Below are 20,160 nucleotides of genomic sequence, written 5' to 3'. Positions count from 1 at the left end.
GCAGAGAGGGAGCCATGTAGGGATTTAGAGGAAGAGCATTCCAGGCATCACAAAAAGCCAGTGCAGGCCGGGCACTGTGGCTCACACCTGTAATCCCAGCACTTTGGGAAGCTGAGGTGGGCAGATCACCTGAGGTCAGGAGTTCGAGACCATCCTGGCCAACATGGCGAAACCCCATCTCTACTAAAAATACAAAAATTAACTGGGTGTGGTGGTACAGGCATGTAATCCCAGCTACTCAGGAGGCTCAGGCAGGAAAATCGCTTGAACCTGGAAGACAGATGTTGCAGTGAGCAGAGATCATGCCACTGCACTCCAGCCTGGGGAACAGCGTGAGACTCCATCTTAAATAAATAAATAAATAAACAATAAAAAACCAAGCAGAGCCAGTGCAATGGTCCTGGGGTAGGGAGGAGCAAGGAGGCCACTGTGGCTGGGGTGGAGTGAACAAAAGAGGGTGAGAGGAAGCGAGTGCAGAGATGATAGGGCGGGTTCATATAGGGCCTTGCGGGCCATGGCTGAGAGCCTTAGCTTCTACCTGGAGTGAGGTGCAGCAGGCAGATCCCTCTGAGGGAAAGAGGGCTCCAAAGCGACAGGTGTTCATGGGTCACTGTGGCTGCATGTTGGAGGAGGACGGGGACAGCAGGTAAGAGGTTGCTGCCGTAGTGCCGGTGGCAGAATATGAAGGATGGACCAGGGTGAGGGCCCAGGATAGTGGTGGGGAGAGTGAGATTCTGGAAATCTTTTGGAGATAGAGCTACTGGGCCTGTGAATTAGAAGAATGAGGTGTTCAAGGCTGTCACCCAGCCCCATCCAGGCTGCAGTGATTTGAGGCAGAGCAGGCTACAGCTCCAGGTGGGAAGCCAAGCCATGACAATGGAGCCAGGACCCTGGGCTGGCTTCAGGAGGCCTCCGTAGGGGAGACACAGGTTCCGAGAGAGTTGGAGGGGTCGATCGGCAGGTCTGTTTCCCAGACACTGCTACAGGCATGTAGCATGGTGATTAAGAAAGCTGGGCACGGTGACTCATGCCTGTAATCTCAGCACTTTGGGTGGTTGGGGCAGGAGGATCCCTTTAGGTCAGGAGTTCCAAGACCAGCCTGGGCAACATGGCAAGACCCTGTCTCTTTAAAAAATTATCCAGAGGTGGTGGCATGCACCTGTGGTCTCAGCTACTCAGGAGGTTGAGGTGGGAGGATGGCTTGAGCCCAGGAGTTTGACGCTGCAGTGAGCCAAGATCACAACACTGCGCTGTAGCCTGGGTGACAGAGTGAGACCCTGTCCAGGAAAAAATAAAAATAAAAAACAGACTTTATAGACTGTCTGGTTTCAAATGTTCGCTCCATCACCTACTCATGTACTTTTGGGCAAGCGGCTTAACCTCTGTGGGCCCCGGTGTGTGAGCCTTGCATTAAAATGGTAAGGATGAGATGATCATGATAGGAGTCTCTAGGAAATCACCTCTCTGAGGCACCCATTATGAATGGTGAGCTTGGAGAAGGGGTCCGGTCTAGGGTCCTAGAGAGAGGGAACATCCATCGTCACCACGCCCGGAGACCACTGCCCTCACCCGCCTGCTTTGCAGGCGTGGCGGAAGGGGATGGATAAGATCTGTGCTCGCTCTCTCAGCCCTCTCTTTCGCCCTTGTATCTGCTTATCTCGCTCCTTTCTGTAGCCATCTCTTCCTCTCCCTGTACTCAGAGGCTCTCCCTTTTGCGTCGCCGCCTCTGGCCCCTGCATCAATGCGAGCGCCTCCCAATCCCTCCTCCTGGTCCCTCCTCCCCTCGCCGGTAAGGGGGCAGCAAGCGCATGCGCAGTCGTGCCCCTCCCTCTCCGCCCCCACCCCCCGTCGGCGTCTGGGCCTCGTCCCCTTCTCTCTGTCTCCCTCGCCTGCCCCATCACGTCCCCTGACGCCGACACCCCATTGCTCCCACAGTCTCCCCAGTCTCCACTTTGGTCCCCAGCGCTGTCCAACCGAGGTAAGATGGGGAGGGGGCGGCCCACGGAGAAGGGGAGGGGCGAAGCATCCTGCATCCCGAGATAAACAAACCCGGGGAGGGGGCGGCTGAGACTGAGGGGCCTGACGCGGGAGGAGAAGAATGGGGGGCTGGGCCTGGGGGAGGTGGCAGGCGCTGGGCGCACACACCGGGGCCCTCTATGGGTACGGGGGTCCCTATGGTTGCCCAAGATCCAGTTGCACGGAGGCCACTCGGGGCCCTGGAAGCTCCTAGGGGCTTGGACCCTGGAGCCTGCCGGGCACCCTCTCCAGCTGACCTCTGCCTCCAGGATTTGCCTGAAAGCTGCCCCCAACTCTGCACCTGCCCCCCGAGGGCCACCAAGGACCATGACTAAGACAGATCCTGCCCCGATGGCCCCGCCGCCCCGAGGAGAGGAGGAAGAAGAGGAGGAGGAGGATGAGCCCGTCCCCGAGGCCCCCAGCCCCACCCAGGAGCGTCGACAGAAGCCTGTTGTGCACCCCTCGGCACCTGCCCCCCTCCCTAAGGACTACGGTAACACTGTCCCCACCCTGGAATCTGGCCTGGAGCGTTGGGTGGCTGGGAAGGGTGGGCTGTGCTCTGCTGGTGGTGATGGTGAGAGAATTTCTGGGGAATTTGAAGGTGGTCCAGAGGAATCTTGGCTGCAAAGCACCCCTCGTTCATTCACTTATTCACCCATTGAAGAATGGAATTGTAATACTCCTAGTCCTTGATTCATGACACATCATTCCATCATTTAGTCTTTCAACAATCATTTATTGAAAGCATCTGTGGACCTGGCTCTATGCTAGGGGCTGGGGCCACAGCAGGGGGCAAGAGAAACCCAGTCTTTACCCTGAGACAACTCACATGCCTCAGTAACAGCCACACAAATAGGTGTTAAACCATAATGTAATTTAGTTCACATTTAGGTTTATATACAAGAAAGAAAAATATAATGTAATATAAATATGTAACTACAAGACATTATGAAAATTGTATTTACCAAAAACAAGCTGCTGCAAAAGTTTTTTAAGACATGGTTTCTCTGAGGAGGTTACATTTGAGAAGACTGGAGGGTGAGTTGGGGCTAAGAGAGGGGTCAGGGGAAAGGGGTCCCAGGAGAGGTAACTGCTGGGTAAAGGATCTGAGGTAGGAGGGTACGGAGCTGAGAGGAGGGCCTCTTGGAGAAACTGAAAGTGTCTAATCATTGACCGAACGATATTGACCGAACGATATTTATCGAGTGCTGCTACTCTGTGACAAGCCTTATGCTGGGTGCTGGAGATTTAATCCCGAGTGATCCAGGAATGATCTTCCCTTGCAGGAGAGAAGGAGAGACTAAAAAGTGAACAGATAAATAAATCAGAAATCAGATAAATTCAGATTGGAGTGCTATGAAAGAAAGAAAAGGTGGGCCAGGTGCGGTGGTTCACGCCTGTAATCCCAGTATTTTGGGAGGCCGAGGGCAGTGGATCACCTGAGGTCAGGAGTTTGAGACCAGCCTGGCCAACATGGTAAAACCCCATCTCTACTAAAAATACAAAAATTAGCTGGGCATAGTGGCGTACGTCTATAATCCCAGCCACTCATGAGGCCAAGGCTGTAGAATCGCTTGAACCTGGGAGGCAGAGGTTGCAGTGAGCCAAGATCAAGCCACTACACTCCAGCCTGGGTGACAGAGTGAGACTATCAAAAAAAGAAAGGAAGGAAGGAAGGAAGGGAGGGAGGGAGGGAAGGAAAGGTGGGGATATGATAATGACTAGGGGGCAGCTACCTGCAGGGGTAGTCAGGGCTGGTCTTTCCGAGTAGGTGACATTTAGTTTGAGACCCGAAGCATGGGGAGGAATCAGCCAGAGGAGAGCTGGAAAAAGAGTGTTCCAGGCAGAGAGCAGCAAGTGCAAAGGCCCTGAGGCAGAATTGAACTTGGAACAGAAAGATCCTGGAGCTGCATTCAGGGAATGATCAAGGTTGAGGTGAGAGGTTGGCATAGGCCAGATCTGGAAAGGCCTTCAAGGCTACAGTGAAGACTTTGGTTATATTCTAAGTGGGATGGGGGAGAAGAGTGGCAAGGTGAGGGTGTTTAAAAGCAGAGGAGTGGCAGGTCTCATTTATAGTTTGAAAGCTCCATCTGGGTACTGGGTAGAAGGGGATGGAGCGCAGCCAGAGTTGAATGTAGAAGGAGAATTTGGAAGATATGCAGGCTGGGAATCCCCAGCAGCTGTGAGGTTCAGAAACCAGGTTCAGAGAGTTAGCGTTGCCAGGATAGAGCAGGAGAGATGGTATCCACGGACATGTCACCCACTAGAGGTGGATCAGGGAGACTACAAGTTGACTTCATCTAATAGAAAAACAAGAAAGTTGGCCAGGCACGGTGGTTCTGGCTTATAATCCTAGCACTCTGGGAGGCCGAGGCGGGAGGATCACTTGAGGCCAGGAGTTTGAGATCAGCCTGGGCAATGGAGCAAGACCCCATCTCTACAGAAAATTTAGAAATTAGCCAGGCATGGTGAGTACCTGTAGTCCCAGCTACTCCAGAGGCTGAGGTGGGAGGATCACTTGAGCCTGAGAATTCGATGCTGCAGCAAGCTAGGATTGCACCACAGCACTCTAGCTTGGGTGACACAGTGAGACCCTGTCTCAAAAAAAAAAAAAGAAAAAAGAAAAATAAAGTTATCTGGGGCCTGAGGTGTTGCGGGGGTGGGCGGGCACTGTACTTCAGAAAACTGGAAAATCTCCTTTGGAAATGCAGCTGGAGGTGGCTGGGGCCTGTGACTCAGTGGGAGGTCGGAGGGTATAGGCTGAGCCCTCCAAGCAGCTTGCTTGCAGAGCGGGAGAGGGTTTTGTCCCAGAATGTGAAGGAATCTGGAAATGTGGTCGAGGACAGGGAAAAGGCTAAGGTGGACTCCAAGAGGAAATCGTGTATCTGTTAAATCTGTACATTAATTCAACAGAGATCGACTGAGCACTTACTGTGTGCCATGTGCTGTGCCTGGCCTTAGAGATAAAGGAGTGAATGGGGCAGAATGGAATCGTAGCATTTAGATCCTAGTGAGGGAAGAAGAAAGGAAATGAAGGAGGGAGAAAGAGAAGGAGTAAACATGTTAAGTAGTGATATGAGCTATGATATACATAAATAAATAAATAAATAAATAAATAAATAAATAAATAAAGGGCTGGGCATGGTGGCTCACACCAGTAATTTCAGTGCTTTGGGAAGCCAAGGTGGGAGGATCACTTGAGCCCAGGAGTTTGAGACCAGCCTAGGCAACATAGCAAGACCCTGTTACTACAAAAAAAAAAAAAAAAAAATAGTGGGCATGGTGGTGTGTCCCAGCTACCAGGGAGGCTGAGGCAGGAGGATCACTTGAACCCAGGAGTTCAAGGCTGTAGTGAGCTATGATCACACCATTGCATTCCAATAAGACCTTATCTTTTTTTTTTTTGAGACGGGCTCTAGGGTGGAGTGCAATGGCGCGATCTTGGCTCACTGCATCCTCTGCCTTCCTGGTTCAAACGATTCTCCTGCCTCAGCCTCCTGAGTAGCTGGGATTATTGGCGCCCACCACCACGCCCAGCTAATTTTTGTATTTTTAGTAGAGATGGAGTTTCACCATGTTGGTCTGGCTGGTCTCAAACTGCTGACCTCGTGATCTGCCCGCCTTGGCCTTCCAAAGTGCTGGGATTACAGGCATGAGCCACCATGCCCAGCTAAGACCCTATCTCTTAAAAAAAAAAGAAAAGAAAGAGTAGGAGATGGAGAAGGGTGGGTGCCGATTTAGACAGTGTAGTTTGGGGAGGCCTCTCTGAGGAGATGACATTTGAGCAAAGATCTATAAAGCTTTGTGAAGATGTGTGGGAAGTCTATTCCGAGTGAGAAAAATAGCAAGTGCCAAGACCCTGAGACAGGAATTTGCTTGGCACGTGGGAGGGACAGAGGGAGCCCAGTGTGGGAAATGAGGAAAGGGGAATAAGTGAGGGGAGAGGGCTGAGAACTGAGGGGCTGGATGTGCAGAGCCCTGAGGGCCGTGGGGAAGACTTTAGTTTGTTCTCTGGATGAGATGGGAGCTGGAGGAGGGTTCTAAGCCAAGCAGGGCTATGATGTGACTGCAGTTCTAAAAGGAGCATGCCGACTGATTCCTGGAGACACCTTCTATGTGGCACTTCCCTGGGCTGTGTATAATCTGATCATTCATGAACTCGTTCATTCACCACGCACTGAGTTCCTGCCACGTGCCAGGGCCCTGTGCTGGATGCTGATGTCACAGAGAGCAGTACTCCTTAGAGTCGAGTGGGAGGAGACAGAAGTGCCTCTAGGCACCACCCTTGCTGGGCACAGGTTGATTCCTGCTCATAGATACATTTTATTTTATTTTCATTTTTATTTTATTTATTTACTTTTTTTTTTTTTTTTCGAGACGGAGTCTCGCTCTGTTGCCCAGGCTGGAGTGCAGTGGCGCCATCCCGCTCACTGCAAGCTCCGCCTCCCGGGTTCACGCCATTCTCCTGCCTCAGCCTCCCGTGTAGCTGGGACTACAGGCACCTGCCACCACACCTGGCTAATTTTTTTTGTATTTTTAGTAGAGACGGGGTGTCACTGTGTTAGCCAGGATGGTCTCGATCTCCTGACCTCGTGATCCGCCTGTCTCGGTCTCCCAAAGTGCTGGGATTACAGACGTGAGCCACCGTGCCCGGCCTATTTATTTACTTTTTTTGAGACAGAGTCTTGCTCTCTGTCCAGGCTAGAGTGCAGTGGCGCCATCTCGGCTCACTGCAGCCTTTGCCTCCCAAGTTCAAGTGATTCTCCTGCCTCAGCCTCCTGAGTAGCTGGGTTTACAGGCCCCTACCACCACGCCTGGCTAATTTTTGTATTTTTGGTAGAGTCAGGGTTTCACCATGTTGGACCAGGCTGGTCTCGAACTCCTGACCTCAGGTGATCCGCCTGCCTTGGCCTCCCAAAGTGCTGGGATTACAGGTGTGAGCCACCATGCCCAGCCTCTATTTTTATTTTTTATATTTCTAGAGACAGGGTCTTGCTCTGTTGCCTAGGCTGGCATGCAGTGACACGATCATGGCTCACTGCAGCCTTGAACTCCTGGACTCAAGCAATCCTCCTGTCTCAATCTCCTTGAGTAGCTCCAATGCACACCACCACACATGGCTAATTTTAAAACTTTTTATAAAGACAGAGGTCTTGCTATGTTGCCCAGGCTGGTCTCAAACTTATGGGCTCGAGCAATCCTCCTGCCTAGGCCTCCCAAAGCATTGGGATTACAGATGTGAGTCACTGTGCCCGGTCATGGATACATTTTATGTGGGCTACATGGTATTTGAAACAATTGGGAGAGTTTTATTAAAAACCAGGACTTCCAGCTTTATTTATTTTTGCTCTGGGGATTCAGCCAAACTTCACTTATGCTCTCACAGGGCAACAGTGGGTGAGGTCAGTAGCAGTCCCCCTGGACATACAGACTCCAAGGTACTGCACTCTCTGTCCCGCTTTTGTTTCAGGGGGTGGAGTTTGCTGCTATATGGGAATTGCCTGATCTTCCAATTTTTCAAGACACACTGGGCATCAAGATTTTTATGTGAACCCACCTGAGTTTGAAACCTCATGCTGGCCACACAGAAAATGCCTGTGGGTTGACTGTGGCCCATGTGCCACCAGCTTGAGATCCCGCATTAGAGGCTCTAAAAGGCAAAGACCTAGAGCTCCCCTACTGAGGCTGGAAGGAGGGGGTCAGTTGCGTGGGGTGACCTTGGACCTCTTGCCACCCCAGCTTTCACCTTCTTCGATCCCAATGACCCGGCGTGCCAGGAGATCCTGTTTGACCCTCAGACCACCATCCCCGAGCTGTTTGCCATTGTGCGCCAGTGGGTGCCCCAAGTCCAGCACAAGATAGATGTCATCGGCAATGAGGTAAGAACACTGGGGAAACCAGGGAGAGGGGGATGTGGTTCCCCACATGTGTGGGTGACCCTCCCTGCTCCTCTGGTACTCACAGATACTGCGCCGAGGCTGCCATGTGAACGATCGTGACGGGCTGACCGACATGACACTGCTCCACTATGCGTGCAAGGCTGGGGCCCACGGAGTCGGTGAGGGCCCCCACCTCCAAGTCATGAGCCCCAAAGCCTAGGCCCCCAGACCCAACACGCTGAAAAGCACCCAGAACTCAGGCCCCATCTGGAACCCGAAGCTTCAAATCCCAAAGTATAGTCCCTGAGGCGCAAGGCCCTCCCCGTACACTAGGCCCATACTCTGGAATGGGGGTTCCAAGCTGATCCGGCCTATCGCGCAGGGGACCCCGCAGCAGCCGTGCGCCTCTCGCAGCAGCTGCTGGCGCTGGGCGCAGATGTGACCCTGCGCAGCCGCTGGACCAACATGAACGCGCTTCACTACGCGGCCTATTTTGATGTGCCGGACCTCGTGCGTGTGCTGCTGAAGGGCGCGCGGCCGCGAGGTGAGGAGGAGAGCCCTAGCTGGGAGGGGGCAAGGACCTGGGTGAGGGATGTGGAGACCCAGGTGAGGGCCAGGCTGCGAGGGAAAGGAGGATGGCGATCTGAGGAGACAGCGGGAGGTTGGAGGCATGGGAGAGGGGGCTCAGTGGACTACCACCCTAGGGAGGGGCGGGGCCGCGAAGGGAGAGTGGGGCTCCGAGGTGGGGGCGGGGCTCTGCGTCGGAGGCTCTGGGACCTGCAAGTTAAGAGATGAGCCCCGAGGTAGGAGGAGGGCTGGGGTCCCACAGGCTCTCACCCGGAACCCCTCCTCTTGCCCACTTTCAGTGGTGAACTCCACGTGCAGTGACTTCAACCACGGCTCAGCCCTGCACATCGCTGCTTCCAGCCTGTGCCTGGGCGCCGCCAAATGTTTGCTGGAGCACGGCGCCAACCCTGCACTGAGGGTACTGCCACCCTTGCCCAGAACCCGTTACCCTCCTGCTCCCGTCCTCCTCCACTTCCCTCCAGCAGGTTTCTGTGTTTCCCGTGACTTCCCAGATACTACAAATGTCTGTACATTCAGCAAATGCAGTAACAGCTGAAATTTGCCTAGTGTTCATTACATGTCAGGTGAAGTCTATTATAAGCCTTGTTTTACAATGGGGAAACTGAGGCAGAGATTAAGGGATCTGCCCAGGGTCATCCAGCCTACCCCGTGGCAGTACATAACAGCATTTCAAGGACATGAGGAAAGTAAGGCTAGGCCCTCTGTGAATGAGAGAGTTGGTCCCCTCCTAAGCCCTCAATATGATCTTTGATTTCCAACCCATGCATTACCAGGCTCCATCCACAATGCTAATTACTCTGCAGCTGTCCAGGCACCAGTATCTTGGGGGAACATGGCCTGTGCCCCTGAGACCCTGCCTCTCCCCATTCCCCACTGGCCCAGAGTTTGACTCCTGACTATATACCACAGGAGCCCACTCTCACTCTCTCTCTCTCTCTCTCTTTTTTTTTTTTTGAGACGGAGCCTGGCTCTGTCATCCAGGCGGGAGTGCAGTGGTGCAATCTCGGCTCACTGCAACCTCTGCCTACCAGGTTCAAACAATTATCCTGCCTCAGCCTCCTGAGTAGGTGAAATTATAGGCACGCACCACCACACCCGGCTAATTTTTGTATTTTTAGTAGAGATGGAATTTCACCATGTTGGTCAGGCTGGTCTCGAACTCCTGACCTCAGGTGATCTGCCTACCTCGGCCTCACAGAGTGCTAGGATTACAGGCATGAGCCACTGCACCCGGCCCACAGGAACCCCTTCTCAATGTTCATCTCCCACATGTCCTCATTACAGGCTTGGGGTCTCCAGAGATTGCTTCCCTGGGGGGTGTGACCTACAGCACTGAAGTGTGGCCCTCATCCCTACTGCCTACACCCCCAGGCCCACCCTCAATTACTTGACACACCCCCAGCCCTGGGTCTCAGGGGTGGGTTTCCCTGGGGATGTGGTCTGCACTGCCCTTTCTGCCCTGCCCCTTCTTTTTTTTTTGAGATGGAGTCTCGCTCTGTCACCCAGGCTGGAGTGCAGTAGCATGATCTCGGCTCACTGCAACCTCTGCTTCTCAGATTCAAGGGATTCTCCTGCCTCAGCCTCCTGAGTAGCTGGGATTACAGGCACACACCACCACACCCGGCTAATTTTTGTATTTTTGGTAGAGACAAGGTTTCACCATGTTGACCAGGGTGGTCTTGAACTCCTGACCTCAAGTGATCTGCCTGCCTCGGACTCACAACGTACTGGGATTACGGGCATGAGCCACTTTACCCAGCCTTGCCCTGCCCCTTCTTATTCCCAGGTTGACCCAGGGTATGACCTAGTCCTACCCCTGTATCACCCAGACTGGTGGTCTCTAGGGTCAGGGCCTCCATGGGGGTGTGGCCTGTGCCATTGAGTCCCCGCCCCCTCTTCCCATTGGCCCCCAGAATCGAAAAGGACAGGTGCCGGCGGAGGTGGTCCCAGATCCTATGGACATGTCCCTGGACAAGGCAGAGGCGGCGCTGGTGGCCAAGGAGCTGCGGACACTTCTGGAAGAGGCGGTGCCACTATCTTGCGCCCTCCCCAAGGTCACGCTACCCAACTATGACAACGTCCCAGGCAATCTCATGCTTAGCGCACTGGGCTTGCGCCTGGGAGACCGCGTGCTCCTGGATGGCCAGAAGGTCAGGGGCTGGGGTGGGTGTTGGCGGGGTGGGTGGGGGTGGGACTCAGCCCCTTAATCCCTTGGAGCTGTGTCCTTGGGCAGAGTGCAGTCCGTCCCCTTTGTCTGCTTGCCGTCCTAACTATCCACCCAGTATTTGATTTCGTCTCAGTTGTTCCTTGGGTGTCTCCTTTGAGCCTCACACCCTGTGCTGAGCTCTCCATCGGGGGTCGGGGGAAACAACTCATCATCTGACAGTGACGGCCAAGAGCGGTCATGGCTGCCATGGGGAGGGGTAAGCAGAGATATCTGTGTAGCTCTGTGCACCCGTGGCTCCCCTTGGGTCTTGTGGTCCTTGATCAGGCCTCTCCGCTCTCAGAGGCAAGTATGGCTAGGAAAGTCCAGGCCAGAGTGATTGGAGGGTGATGGGGAATGCACCCAAATTGCAGATGTGGAGGAGCAAGCCAGGGAAAAAAGGGAGAAAGGAGTCTCAGCTAGGGGGAGCAGGTATCACAGCCCAGAGGACAGAGAGAATCTTCATTTATCCAGGGACTCCAACTTCATTTCCTGGTGTCCCTCAGGCTCCATAGGGGACCCAGTCTGTCCTTAGGGAGGGAGGGCTGTGTCTGCCCCTGCCCTGCTGTCATGAAGCTCCACTTGTAATGAAGCAGAGACAGTCAAGAAAATAAACCTATGGTTGAGATAATTTCTGGGTTGGGCATGGTGGTTTACACCTGTAATCCCGGCATTTTGGGAGACTGAGGTGGGAGGATCACTTGAGGCCAGGAGTTGTTAGAGACCAGCCTGGGCAACACAGTGAGATCCCGCCTCTACTGAAACAAACAAACAAAAAAAGTAATTTCTGGTAGCAACAAGGGCTGTGAACACCATTACATGTTTGGATTTAGTAAATTGTCCCTGGCTGAATGCTGGGGTGGTTTTAGATGGAGTGTTCTGAGAAGGCTTCTCTAAGGAGGTGATGTCCAAACTAAGACAGGAAAGAACTTCCTCTGCAAAGATAAGGAAGTAGAGGATACAGTAGGTATGGAGACACAGAGGCAGGAAGGGGCGGTGTGATGAGGGAGTTATGGGAAGCGGGGTGAGGTGGAGAGGTCAGCAAGGCTGGGTCACAGCAGACCTGTAGGCTACCAGAAGGAGTTTGAATTTTTTTTTTTTTTTTTTTTTGAGACGGAATCTCGCTCTGTGGCCCAGGCTGGAGTGCAGTGGCCGGATCTCAGCTCACTGCAAGCTCTGCCTCCCAGGTTTACACCATTCTCCTGCCTCAGCTCCTGAGTAGCTGGGACTACAGGCGCCTGCCACCTCGCCCGGCTAGTTTTGTATTTTTTTTTTTTTTTTAGTAGAGATGGGGTTTCACCGTGTTAGCCAGGATGGTCTCGATCTCCAGACCTCGTGATCCGCCCGTCTCGGCCTCCCAAAGTGCTGGGATTACAGGCTTGAGCCACCGCGCCCGGCCTTGTTTTTGTTTTTTTGAGACAGGTCTCGCTCAGTCACCCAGGCCGGAGTTCAGTGGCGCGATCTTGGCTCACAGCAACCTCTGCCTCCCAGATTCAAGCTGTTCTCCTGTCTTAGCCTCCCGAGTAGCTGGGATTACAAGTGTGTGCCAACAAGCCTGGCTAATTTTTTATGTTTATTTTTAGTAGCAATGGGTTTCGCCATGTTGGCCAGGCTGGTCTCAAACTCCTGCCCTCAAGCGATCCACCCGCCTTGGCTCCCAAAGTGCTAGGATTACAGGCATAAGCCACTGCGCCCGGCCCCATCCAGAAAGCATTCTGATGTGCACGATCTAATTGTATCCATTGCACAATTCTGAAAGAAGTTTGGGTTGACTCTTCCCATTTTGTAAGCCAGACCACAAGAGCCTCCAACAGGTGAAAACCTTTATCTGAAGACACGGAATACCAATCACTGCCCCTTAGAGAAGCAGCATAGCACAGCGTCATGGGCTCAGGCTCAGGGACTTGTCCAGGTAAATCTCAGCTGTGCCACTTCCCAGCTGTGGGACCTGGAGCCAGTGACTCCGCCTCTCTGGGCGTCAATGTCTTCATCTGTAAATGGAGATAATAATAGTACCCACCTTAGGGGGCTGGTTGAGGTTTAAATTAATTAAAATGCGTAAGGCCATTAGAACAGAGTCCAGTGCATACTAAATGCTCTCTGTGTGTGCCAGGCACTGTTCTAGTCCCTCCACCAGCCCTCTAAGATCAGCACTAATTAATTAGCCCATTATATGGACAAGGAACTGAGACATGGAGAGGTGAATGAGCCGCCTATAATGATGATAACCACATTCACTAAAGGCTCACTGCAGTTAAGCAACTTTACATGTATTAAAAATATTTCCGCCGAATGCAGGGGCTCATGCCCATAGTCCCAGCACTTTGGGAGGCTGAGGCAGAAGGATCGCTTGAGCTCAGGAGTTCGAGACCAGCCTGGGCAACATAGTGAGACCTCATCTCTACTAAAAATGAAAAAATTAACCAGGCATGGTGGTGCACACCTGTAGTCCTAGCTACTCAGGAGGCTGAAGTGAGAGGATCACTTGTGCCCAGGAGTTTGAGGCTGCACTGTGCTGAGATCATGCCACTGCACCCCCAGCCTGGGCGACAAAGCGAGACCCTGTCTCAAAAAAAAAAAAATTTTACCATCAGACAATCACGCCATGAGGTATCTTACTATCTCTATTTTACAGATGAAACTGAGGCTCAAGAAGTCCCCTGACCAAAGTTACAGCATGATAATAGCTAACAGACTGGGCAGAATGGCTTCACACCTGTAATCTCAGCACTTTGGGAGGCCAAGATGGGGAGGATTGCTTGAGGCCAGGAGCTTAATACCAACCTGGGGGGCAACATGGGGATACTCCATTTCTATTTTTTTAAAAAGTTTTCTTGTTGTTGTTTTAATTAGCCAGGCTTTGGTGGCGTGCACCTGTAGTCCCAGCTACTTGGGAGACTGAGGAGGGAAGATTGCTTGAACCCAGGAGTTCAAGGTTACACTGAGCTATGATTGCACCACTGCACTCCAGCCTGGGCCACAGAGTGAGACCCTGTCTCTAAAATAGAAAAAAACTATTTTTCAATAACGAATACTTGCTGATCCTTTACTTGATGCCAAGCCTGTTCTGAGGGTATTAATTTATCTATGACAGCCCTGTCCAACAGAGCTTTCTGTATTGGTAGAAATATTCTGTGTCTGTGCTGTTCAGTAAAGTAGCTACAAGACACGTGACAATTGAGCACTTGAAATATGACTAGCGTGACTGGGGAAATGCACTTTTAGTTTAAATTTATTGATTTTATTTTTATTTATGTTTTTTCTTGAGACAGAGTCTTGCTCTGTTGCCCAGGCCGGAGTACAATGGCACTACCTGGTCTCACTGCAACACTCCGGGGTTCAAGCAATTCTCCTGCCTCAGCCTCCCGAGTAGCTGAGATTATAGGCGTGTGCCATCACGCCCAGCTAATTTTTGTGTTTTTAGTAGAGATGGGGGTTTCACCATGTTGGCCAGGCTGGTCTTGAACTCCTGACCTCAGGTGATCCTCGCACCTCGGCCTCCCAAAGTGCTGGGATTACAAGTGTGAGCCATCGTGCCCGGACTAAATTTATTTATTTTTAAATTAAAAAATTATCTGAGTCTTGTTCCTAAAGTATGTATTTATTTATTTTTGAGACAGGGTCTTGCTCTGTCTCAAGAGCAAGAAGTGCAGTGGCACAATCATAGCTCACTGCACCCTTGAACTCCTGGGCTCAATCGATCCTCCCACCTCAGCCTCCCAAGTAACTGGGACTACAGGCTTGAGCTACTACACCTGGCTACCTTTTTTCTTTCTTTTACAGAGAATAGGGTCTTGCTGCCTTTGTATTTTGGAACAGATTAAGATGAGAGGGTCTCGCCATTTTCACCCAGGCTGGTCTGAAACTCCTGGCCTCAAGTAATCCCCCAGCCTTGGCCTCCCAAAGTGTTGGGATTACAGGCATGAGCCACCGCAGCCAGCCTTAGTTTAAGTTTAAATTGTTGGCCAGGCACAGTGGCTCATGCCTGTAATCCCAGCACTTTGGGAGACTGAGGCGGGTGGATCACCTGAGGTCAGGAGTTCTAGACCAGCCTGACCAATATGGTGAAACCCAGTCTCTACTAAAAATACAAAAATTAGCCAGGCATGGTGGTGCGCACCTGTAGTCCCAGCTACTTGGGAGGCTGAGACGGGAGAATTGCTTGAACCCAGGAAGCAGAGTTTGCAGTGAGCCAAGATCATGCCACTGCACTCCAGCCTGGCAACAGAGCGAGACTCCGTCTGAAATAATAATAATAATAATAATAATAATAATAATAGTAATAATAAATAAATAAATACATTTAAATTGTCCTATGTGGCTAGTCACTATTCACTATATGAGACAGGGCAACTCTTTAAGAATCCTATAAGGTGAGTATAATTTGTTCCCATTTCACAGCAAAGGAAGTTGAGGCACAGAGAGGTTAACTCATGTAGCCAGCAAATGGTGATGTGTGACCTGGGGTTTGGGCCCAGGGTGGCCTTATGCACCCCACCTTGCTGCCTGTGTGCGAGCACTCCACGTTGGCCTCCCAGCATTCCTTCCTCAGCCATCGCCTCCCTTCTCTCCCCAGACGGGCACACTGCGGTTCTGTGGGACCACGGAGTTTGCCAGCGGCCAGTGGGTGGGCGTGGAGCTGGACGAGCCTGAGGGCAAGAATGATGGCAGCGTTGGGGGCGTTCGGTACTTCATCTGCCCCCCCAAGCAGGGTTAGTCCCACCTGGGGCCCAAGAAGGGTGCGGCCGGGGACCCACTCAGCAGTTCTGATGCTGCTGACTGGGAAATAGGGGATGGGGGGTGGGGGCTGAGGGCAGAGGCTTGGACAACACCAGGCTCGAACTCTGTACTTGTAGGTCTCTTTGCCTCCGTGTCCAAGATCTCCAAGGCAGTGGACGCACCCCCCTCCTCTGTCACCTCTACGCCCCGGACCCCCCGGATGGACTTCTCCCGTGTCACCGGCAAAGGCCGCAGGGAACACAAAGGTCAGAGAGGGGATCCTGGTGGGAAGAGCCAGTTTGGGATGTTGTGTGGGTAGCTCAGCTTCTGTGACTCAGTTTCTCCTCAGGCCCAAACTCCAGTTTTGGAAGACAAGCTCTGAGTTCCTGACTTCTGTGACTCAGTTTCCCCTTTGGCTCAGTACTGGTCCCCCCTAGGTCTTAGAAGACCTGTGGGTTCCCTGCCCTCTGTGACTTAGTTTCCTCTTAGGTCCAAAGGTCTCCCCCAGTTTTAGGGAAGAATCTGTGGAGATCCTGGCTTTGGTCATTTGATTTACTTTTTTTTTTTTTTTTTGAGACAAGAGTCTTGCCCTGTTGCCCAGGCTGGAGTGTGGTGGCGCGATCTTGGCTCACTGCAACCTCTGCCTCCCGGGTTTAAGCGATTCTTGTGCCTCAGCCTCCCAAGTAGTTGGGATTACAGGCACCCGCCACATCCGGCTAATGTTTGTATTTTTTTTGTAGAGACAGGGTTTTGCCATGTTGGCCAGGCTGGTCTCAAACTCCTGACTTCAAGTGATCCACCTGCCTCGGCCTTTCAAAGTGCTAGGATTACAGGCCTGCGCTACTGCACCCAGCCTGATTTACTTTCAGACCCAAATTCTCCTTTCTTTCTTTTTTTTTTTTTTTTTTTGAGATGGGGTCTCGCTCTGTCGCCCAGGCTGGAATGTGGTGGCACAATCTCGGCTCACTGCAAGCTCCGCCTCCCAGGTTCACGCCATTCTGCCTCAGCCTCCCGAGTAGCTGGGACTTCAGGCGCCTGCCACTGCGCGCGGCTAATTCTTTGTATTTTTAGTAGAGATGGGGTTTCACCGTGGTCTTGATCTCCTGACCTCGTGATCCACCTGCCTCGGCCTCCCAAAGTGCTGGGATTACAGGCATGAGCCACTGCGCCTGGCCTCTCCCTTCATTTTAAAAGGACGGTTTCTGGGTTCCTGACTTCTGACTCACCTTTTCCTAATCCAACATATCCTCAGCTTTGAGAAAGGATTTTGGGGTTCTTCAGGTTCTCTGACTTGGTTTCCTTTCAGGCCTAAAGCCCCTTCCTAATTCTCTGGCATCTAGGATTCAGTTTCACTTCAAACCAAGAACAGGGTTTCTACCTTGGGGTTTTCCAGGTGGCATGGGGTTCCCAAAGCTGGCATCACCCCCCTACCCACCTCCTGCACCTTCTTCCCTTAGGCAAGAAGAAGACCCCGTCATCCCCATCTCTGGGCAGCTTGCAGCAGCGTGATGGGGCCAAGGCTGAGGTTGGAGACCAGGTCCTTGTCGCGGGCCAGAAGCAGGGAATCGTGCGCTTCTATGGGAAGACAGACTTTGCCCCAGGTGAGGATGGGGACTCTGGGCCGGGGGCCAGGCAGGGCCTTGAGAAATCCTGACACCCTCGTGCTGTAGGTTACTGGTATGGCATTGAGCTGGACCAGCCCACAGGCAAGCATGACGGCTCTGTCTTCGGCGTCCGGTACTTCACTTGCCCCCCGAGGCATGGGGTCTTCGCACCAGCATCCCGTATTCAGAGGTGAGCCCAAACTTCCAGCCCCAACCCAGGGTACCACCTGGAGCCCTGATCCCCCGTCAGATGGCCTCCTCCTCCCAGACCAGCAGGACAGTGTGGACACCCTCAGCCCCCAGTCAGACTCTGGCCTCTTGTGGCTCTGACCTCTCCCCCATCCCTGTGTCTCCTCAGGATTGGCGGATCCACTGATCCCCCTGGGGACAGTGTTGGAGCCAAAAAAGTGCATCAAGTGACAAGTGAGTTGGGAGATGATATGTGGGGAGTGTAAGTTTGGGGATGGGAGGAAGGGTCCTAGGTTCTCAGGTATATACTGGTGACAGTCTCTGGTATTTAATGGGGGACAAAGGGTCCAGGAAAATGATGAGACAAGGTCCCCAAAAAGATAGGTGCTGAAGGGTATGAGGAAGTTAGCAACAAGGCTCTTTGGGGACATGAGGTTGAGCAGATACTGGGGAAAGGGATAGTCACTGGGGCACGTGGTGGGAATTATGGACAAGGGGCCCAGATGGGTATTGGGAATGTGGGATCCAGGTAGGGGCTGGAGACATGGGGAGGTATTAATGAGAAGGGGTCTGAATGAGTATTGAGGACACAGGTGGTCTGTCATCCCCTCACTTGACATCCTGACCTCCTCTTCAGTGACACAGCCCAAACGCACCTTCACCACAGTCCGGACCCCAAAGGACATTGCATCAGAGAACTCCATTTCCAGGTGTGTGGCCAACCCCTATCCCCTCTCCTATGCGACATTCAAGGAGAGGGATCCACAAGGCAGTTGGACCCAGAGATCTGGAGCTCTGGTCAGGGCTGGAAAGAGAGGTTAGGAAAACTTGTAACTTGTTAGCATACCCAGAAACAGTCTTTAGGGTGTAGGGCCCCGCACTGAATTCTAGTGACTTCCACTTTCGGGTCGGCGGTAAAGGAAGCAGAACACCCTTCACTCCATATGAGCCTCAGAATAACAGCTACAGACCAGGCGGGGTGGCTCACGCCTGTAATCCCAGCACTTTGGGAGGCCAACGCAGCTGGATCACCTGAGGTCAGGAGTTCAAGACTAGCCTGGTCAACATGGTAAAACCCCGTCTGTACCAAAAACACAAAAATTAGCCGGACACGATGGCATACACCTGTAGTCCCAGCTACTCGGGAGGCTGAGGCAGGAGAATTGCTTGAACCTGGGAGGCAGAGGTTGCAGTGAGCTGAGATCATGCCACAGCACTCCAGCCTGGGTGACATGGAGACTCTGTCTCAGAAAACAAACAAACAAATAAACCACAGCCAGAGAGGTAGAGGCAAAATCCAGAAAGGCCTGATAGCAAACACTGGGGGAAAGGCTGGGGGTGATGGGTGCAGATGTCCCCGCTGCCTGCCTAAGGGCGTGACCCTGTCATTCTCCTTTCCAGGTTGCTGTTCTGCTGCTGGTTCCCCTGGATGCTGAGGGCAGAGATGCAGTCTTAGAGGCCCTGGACACCTGACAAAGAGACAGAGTCCCCACTAGCATCTCCTGACACCCGAAGAGCCCTGAGTCACCCTGAGATAGAGATTCCCAGTAACACATCCAGAGTAGAGACCCCTGTTAGCCAGCCCTCGATCATTGAGGCCCCATTATTAACAGATAGCCCCATAATAACCCCCAAATACAGACCCCATTTCACCCAGAAAGAGATTCCCTGAGTAGCACCTTCAGGCTAGTCCCTATCCCCAACCCCACAGAGCAGATTCCCAGATTAACAGATTTCCACATCACCCCAAATGATGGTGACCCTCTCCACATAACGCATTACAACAGAACATTCTTGAATCACCCAACCCTGGATCAGAAACTTCCCCATTAACAAACACTCCCCACTAAGTCCTCTTGAAATAAACATAGGTCACACCCCCAAAGCAAAAGAGTAACAGACGTTCATGTCATTGTTCCCCATTTAACATCAGTCCCCTCAAGATGTCGTGACCCCATGGTCACCCTGAAGCTCTTACACTCCAACCCCTCAATCAGAGACTTCCTTCATTAACAAAGACCCTTGTTCTTAACCCTCAAGAGAAACCCACCATAACCAGCCCACTGTCACCCCTAATTTACAGACACCAAAACAGTCCTGGAAGTGCTAATTACAGGACCCCCAAGTCTTCCTACCCTCTGCACCCTCAAGAAACCCCCAGTGCCTTGTATGAAGCCCACCCCACATGGCCCACAGCTCCTGTGCTGGCCAGGCTCCCAGAAAATTATCTATTTTTTAAGTAACAACTTCCCCCTTTGGGGAACCCCAAAATTTGGAGGCCCCATTCTAGGACTCTGGGGATCCCAAACCCTAGAGTACACACATCCCAAACTCCCCTATGCCCTCAAGTCCTACAGCCCCTAGAAGACCCCAATGCCCTAACTTCTAGGACCCCCGAATCATGGAATCCCCAAATCCCCAGGGAATCCCAAATTTGAAAATCCAATCCCAAGCCACCAGGAAACCCAATCATGAGGTCGCTGTGCCTGGTATGGAGGAGACTGCAGTCAGGATATGCATTCCAGGCTCCCAGGTACCTCAAGCCCTATTGACAGGCACCAGGAAACCCCACACAGGAATTCCCATCCCTGGAAACTGGAGAATTTCAATGCCCCGAGTCCACGGATTTCAAGACACCAAATTCCAAGATCCCCAGCCCTAAGGGAACCCCAAATCCTAAAGCCTCCATCTCTAGTAAATGGAAGGCCCCAAGGCCCTGAGGGGATCCCAAATCCTGGAACCCCGATTTCAACCTACGTTCTAGTCACTGGCCTCAAAGGACCCCACAGCACCTGGGCCCGACCAACAGCCCGAGGGAGAACCTGAAGGCCCAGGGAGTCCAGGGCGGACCTGGGGCCCCAACCACCAAGGACAGCTCACAACTGCCCCTTCACTGCATGTCCCCAAACTCAGCATGACTCCTGTCCTCTTCAATAAAGACGTTTCTATGGCCTCTCTGTGT

The 20,160-nt window shown here is 52.4% G+C and overlaps 1 protein-coding gene across 2 annotated transcripts; it reads left to right on the top strand.

The window, feature by feature from the left end:
- Window positions 1-379: 379 nt before the first annotated feature.
- On the top strand, window positions 380-20,150 carry CLIP3 (CAP-Gly domain containing linker protein 3). 2 transcript variants are annotated; one of them, XM_033225863.1, is made up of 15 exons: window positions 380-646; window positions 1,936-1,978; window positions 2,286-2,509; window positions 7,756-7,895; window positions 7,981-8,074; window positions 8,278-8,439; window positions 8,762-8,880; window positions 10,397-10,633; window positions 15,263-15,398; window positions 15,543-15,671; window positions 16,863-17,006; window positions 17,076-17,199; window positions 17,368-17,432; window positions 17,836-17,908; window positions 18,600-20,150. In XM_033225863.1, the coding sequence occupies exons 3-15, from the start codon at window positions 2,344-2,346 to the stop codon at window positions 18,652-18,654; spliced, it is 1,644 nt and encodes a 547-aa protein (XP_033081754.1). In that variant the 5' UTR covers window positions 380-646; window positions 1,936-1,978; window positions 2,286-2,343; the 3' UTR covers window positions 18,655-20,150. The 2 variants fall into 2 exon arrangements, with proteins under 2 accessions (XP_033081754.1, XP_033081753.1); XM_033225862.1 differs by lacking the exon at window positions 380-646 and having other exon boundaries at window positions 1,812-1,978.
- Window positions 20,151-20,160: the final 10 nt, after the last annotated feature.

Source organism: Trachypithecus francoisi, unplaced genomic scaffold (assembly GCF_009764315.1).
Source record: "Trachypithecus francoisi isolate TF-2019V2 unplaced genomic scaffold, Tfra_2.0 Lachesis_group12, whole genome shotgun sequence".
NCBI classification, from domain to species: Eukaryota; Metazoa; Chordata; class Mammalia; order Primates; family Cercopithecidae; genus Trachypithecus; species Trachypithecus francoisi.
The sequence above is the reverse complement of the archived record's forward strand: the minus strand, read 5'-3'. Positions and strand labels throughout refer to the sequence as shown.

What these genes read in the sequence shown, in the direction of transcription:
- CLIP3 (XM_033225863.1), top strand. Translation starts at nt 2,344, where the DNA reads ATGACTAAGACAGATCCTGCCCCGATGGCCCCGCCGCCCCGAGGAGAG. An exon ending in GAAGGGCGCGCGGCCGCGAG is followed by an intron (nt 8,440 to 8,761) that starts GTGAGGAGGAGA and finishes GCCCACTTTCAG; the next exon opens with TGGTGAACTCCACGTGCAGT. An exon ending in GAAGACAGACTTTGCCCCAG is followed by an intron (nt 17,007 to 17,075) that starts GTGAGGATGGGG and finishes CTCGTGCTGTAG; the next exon opens with GTTACTGGTATGGCATTGAG.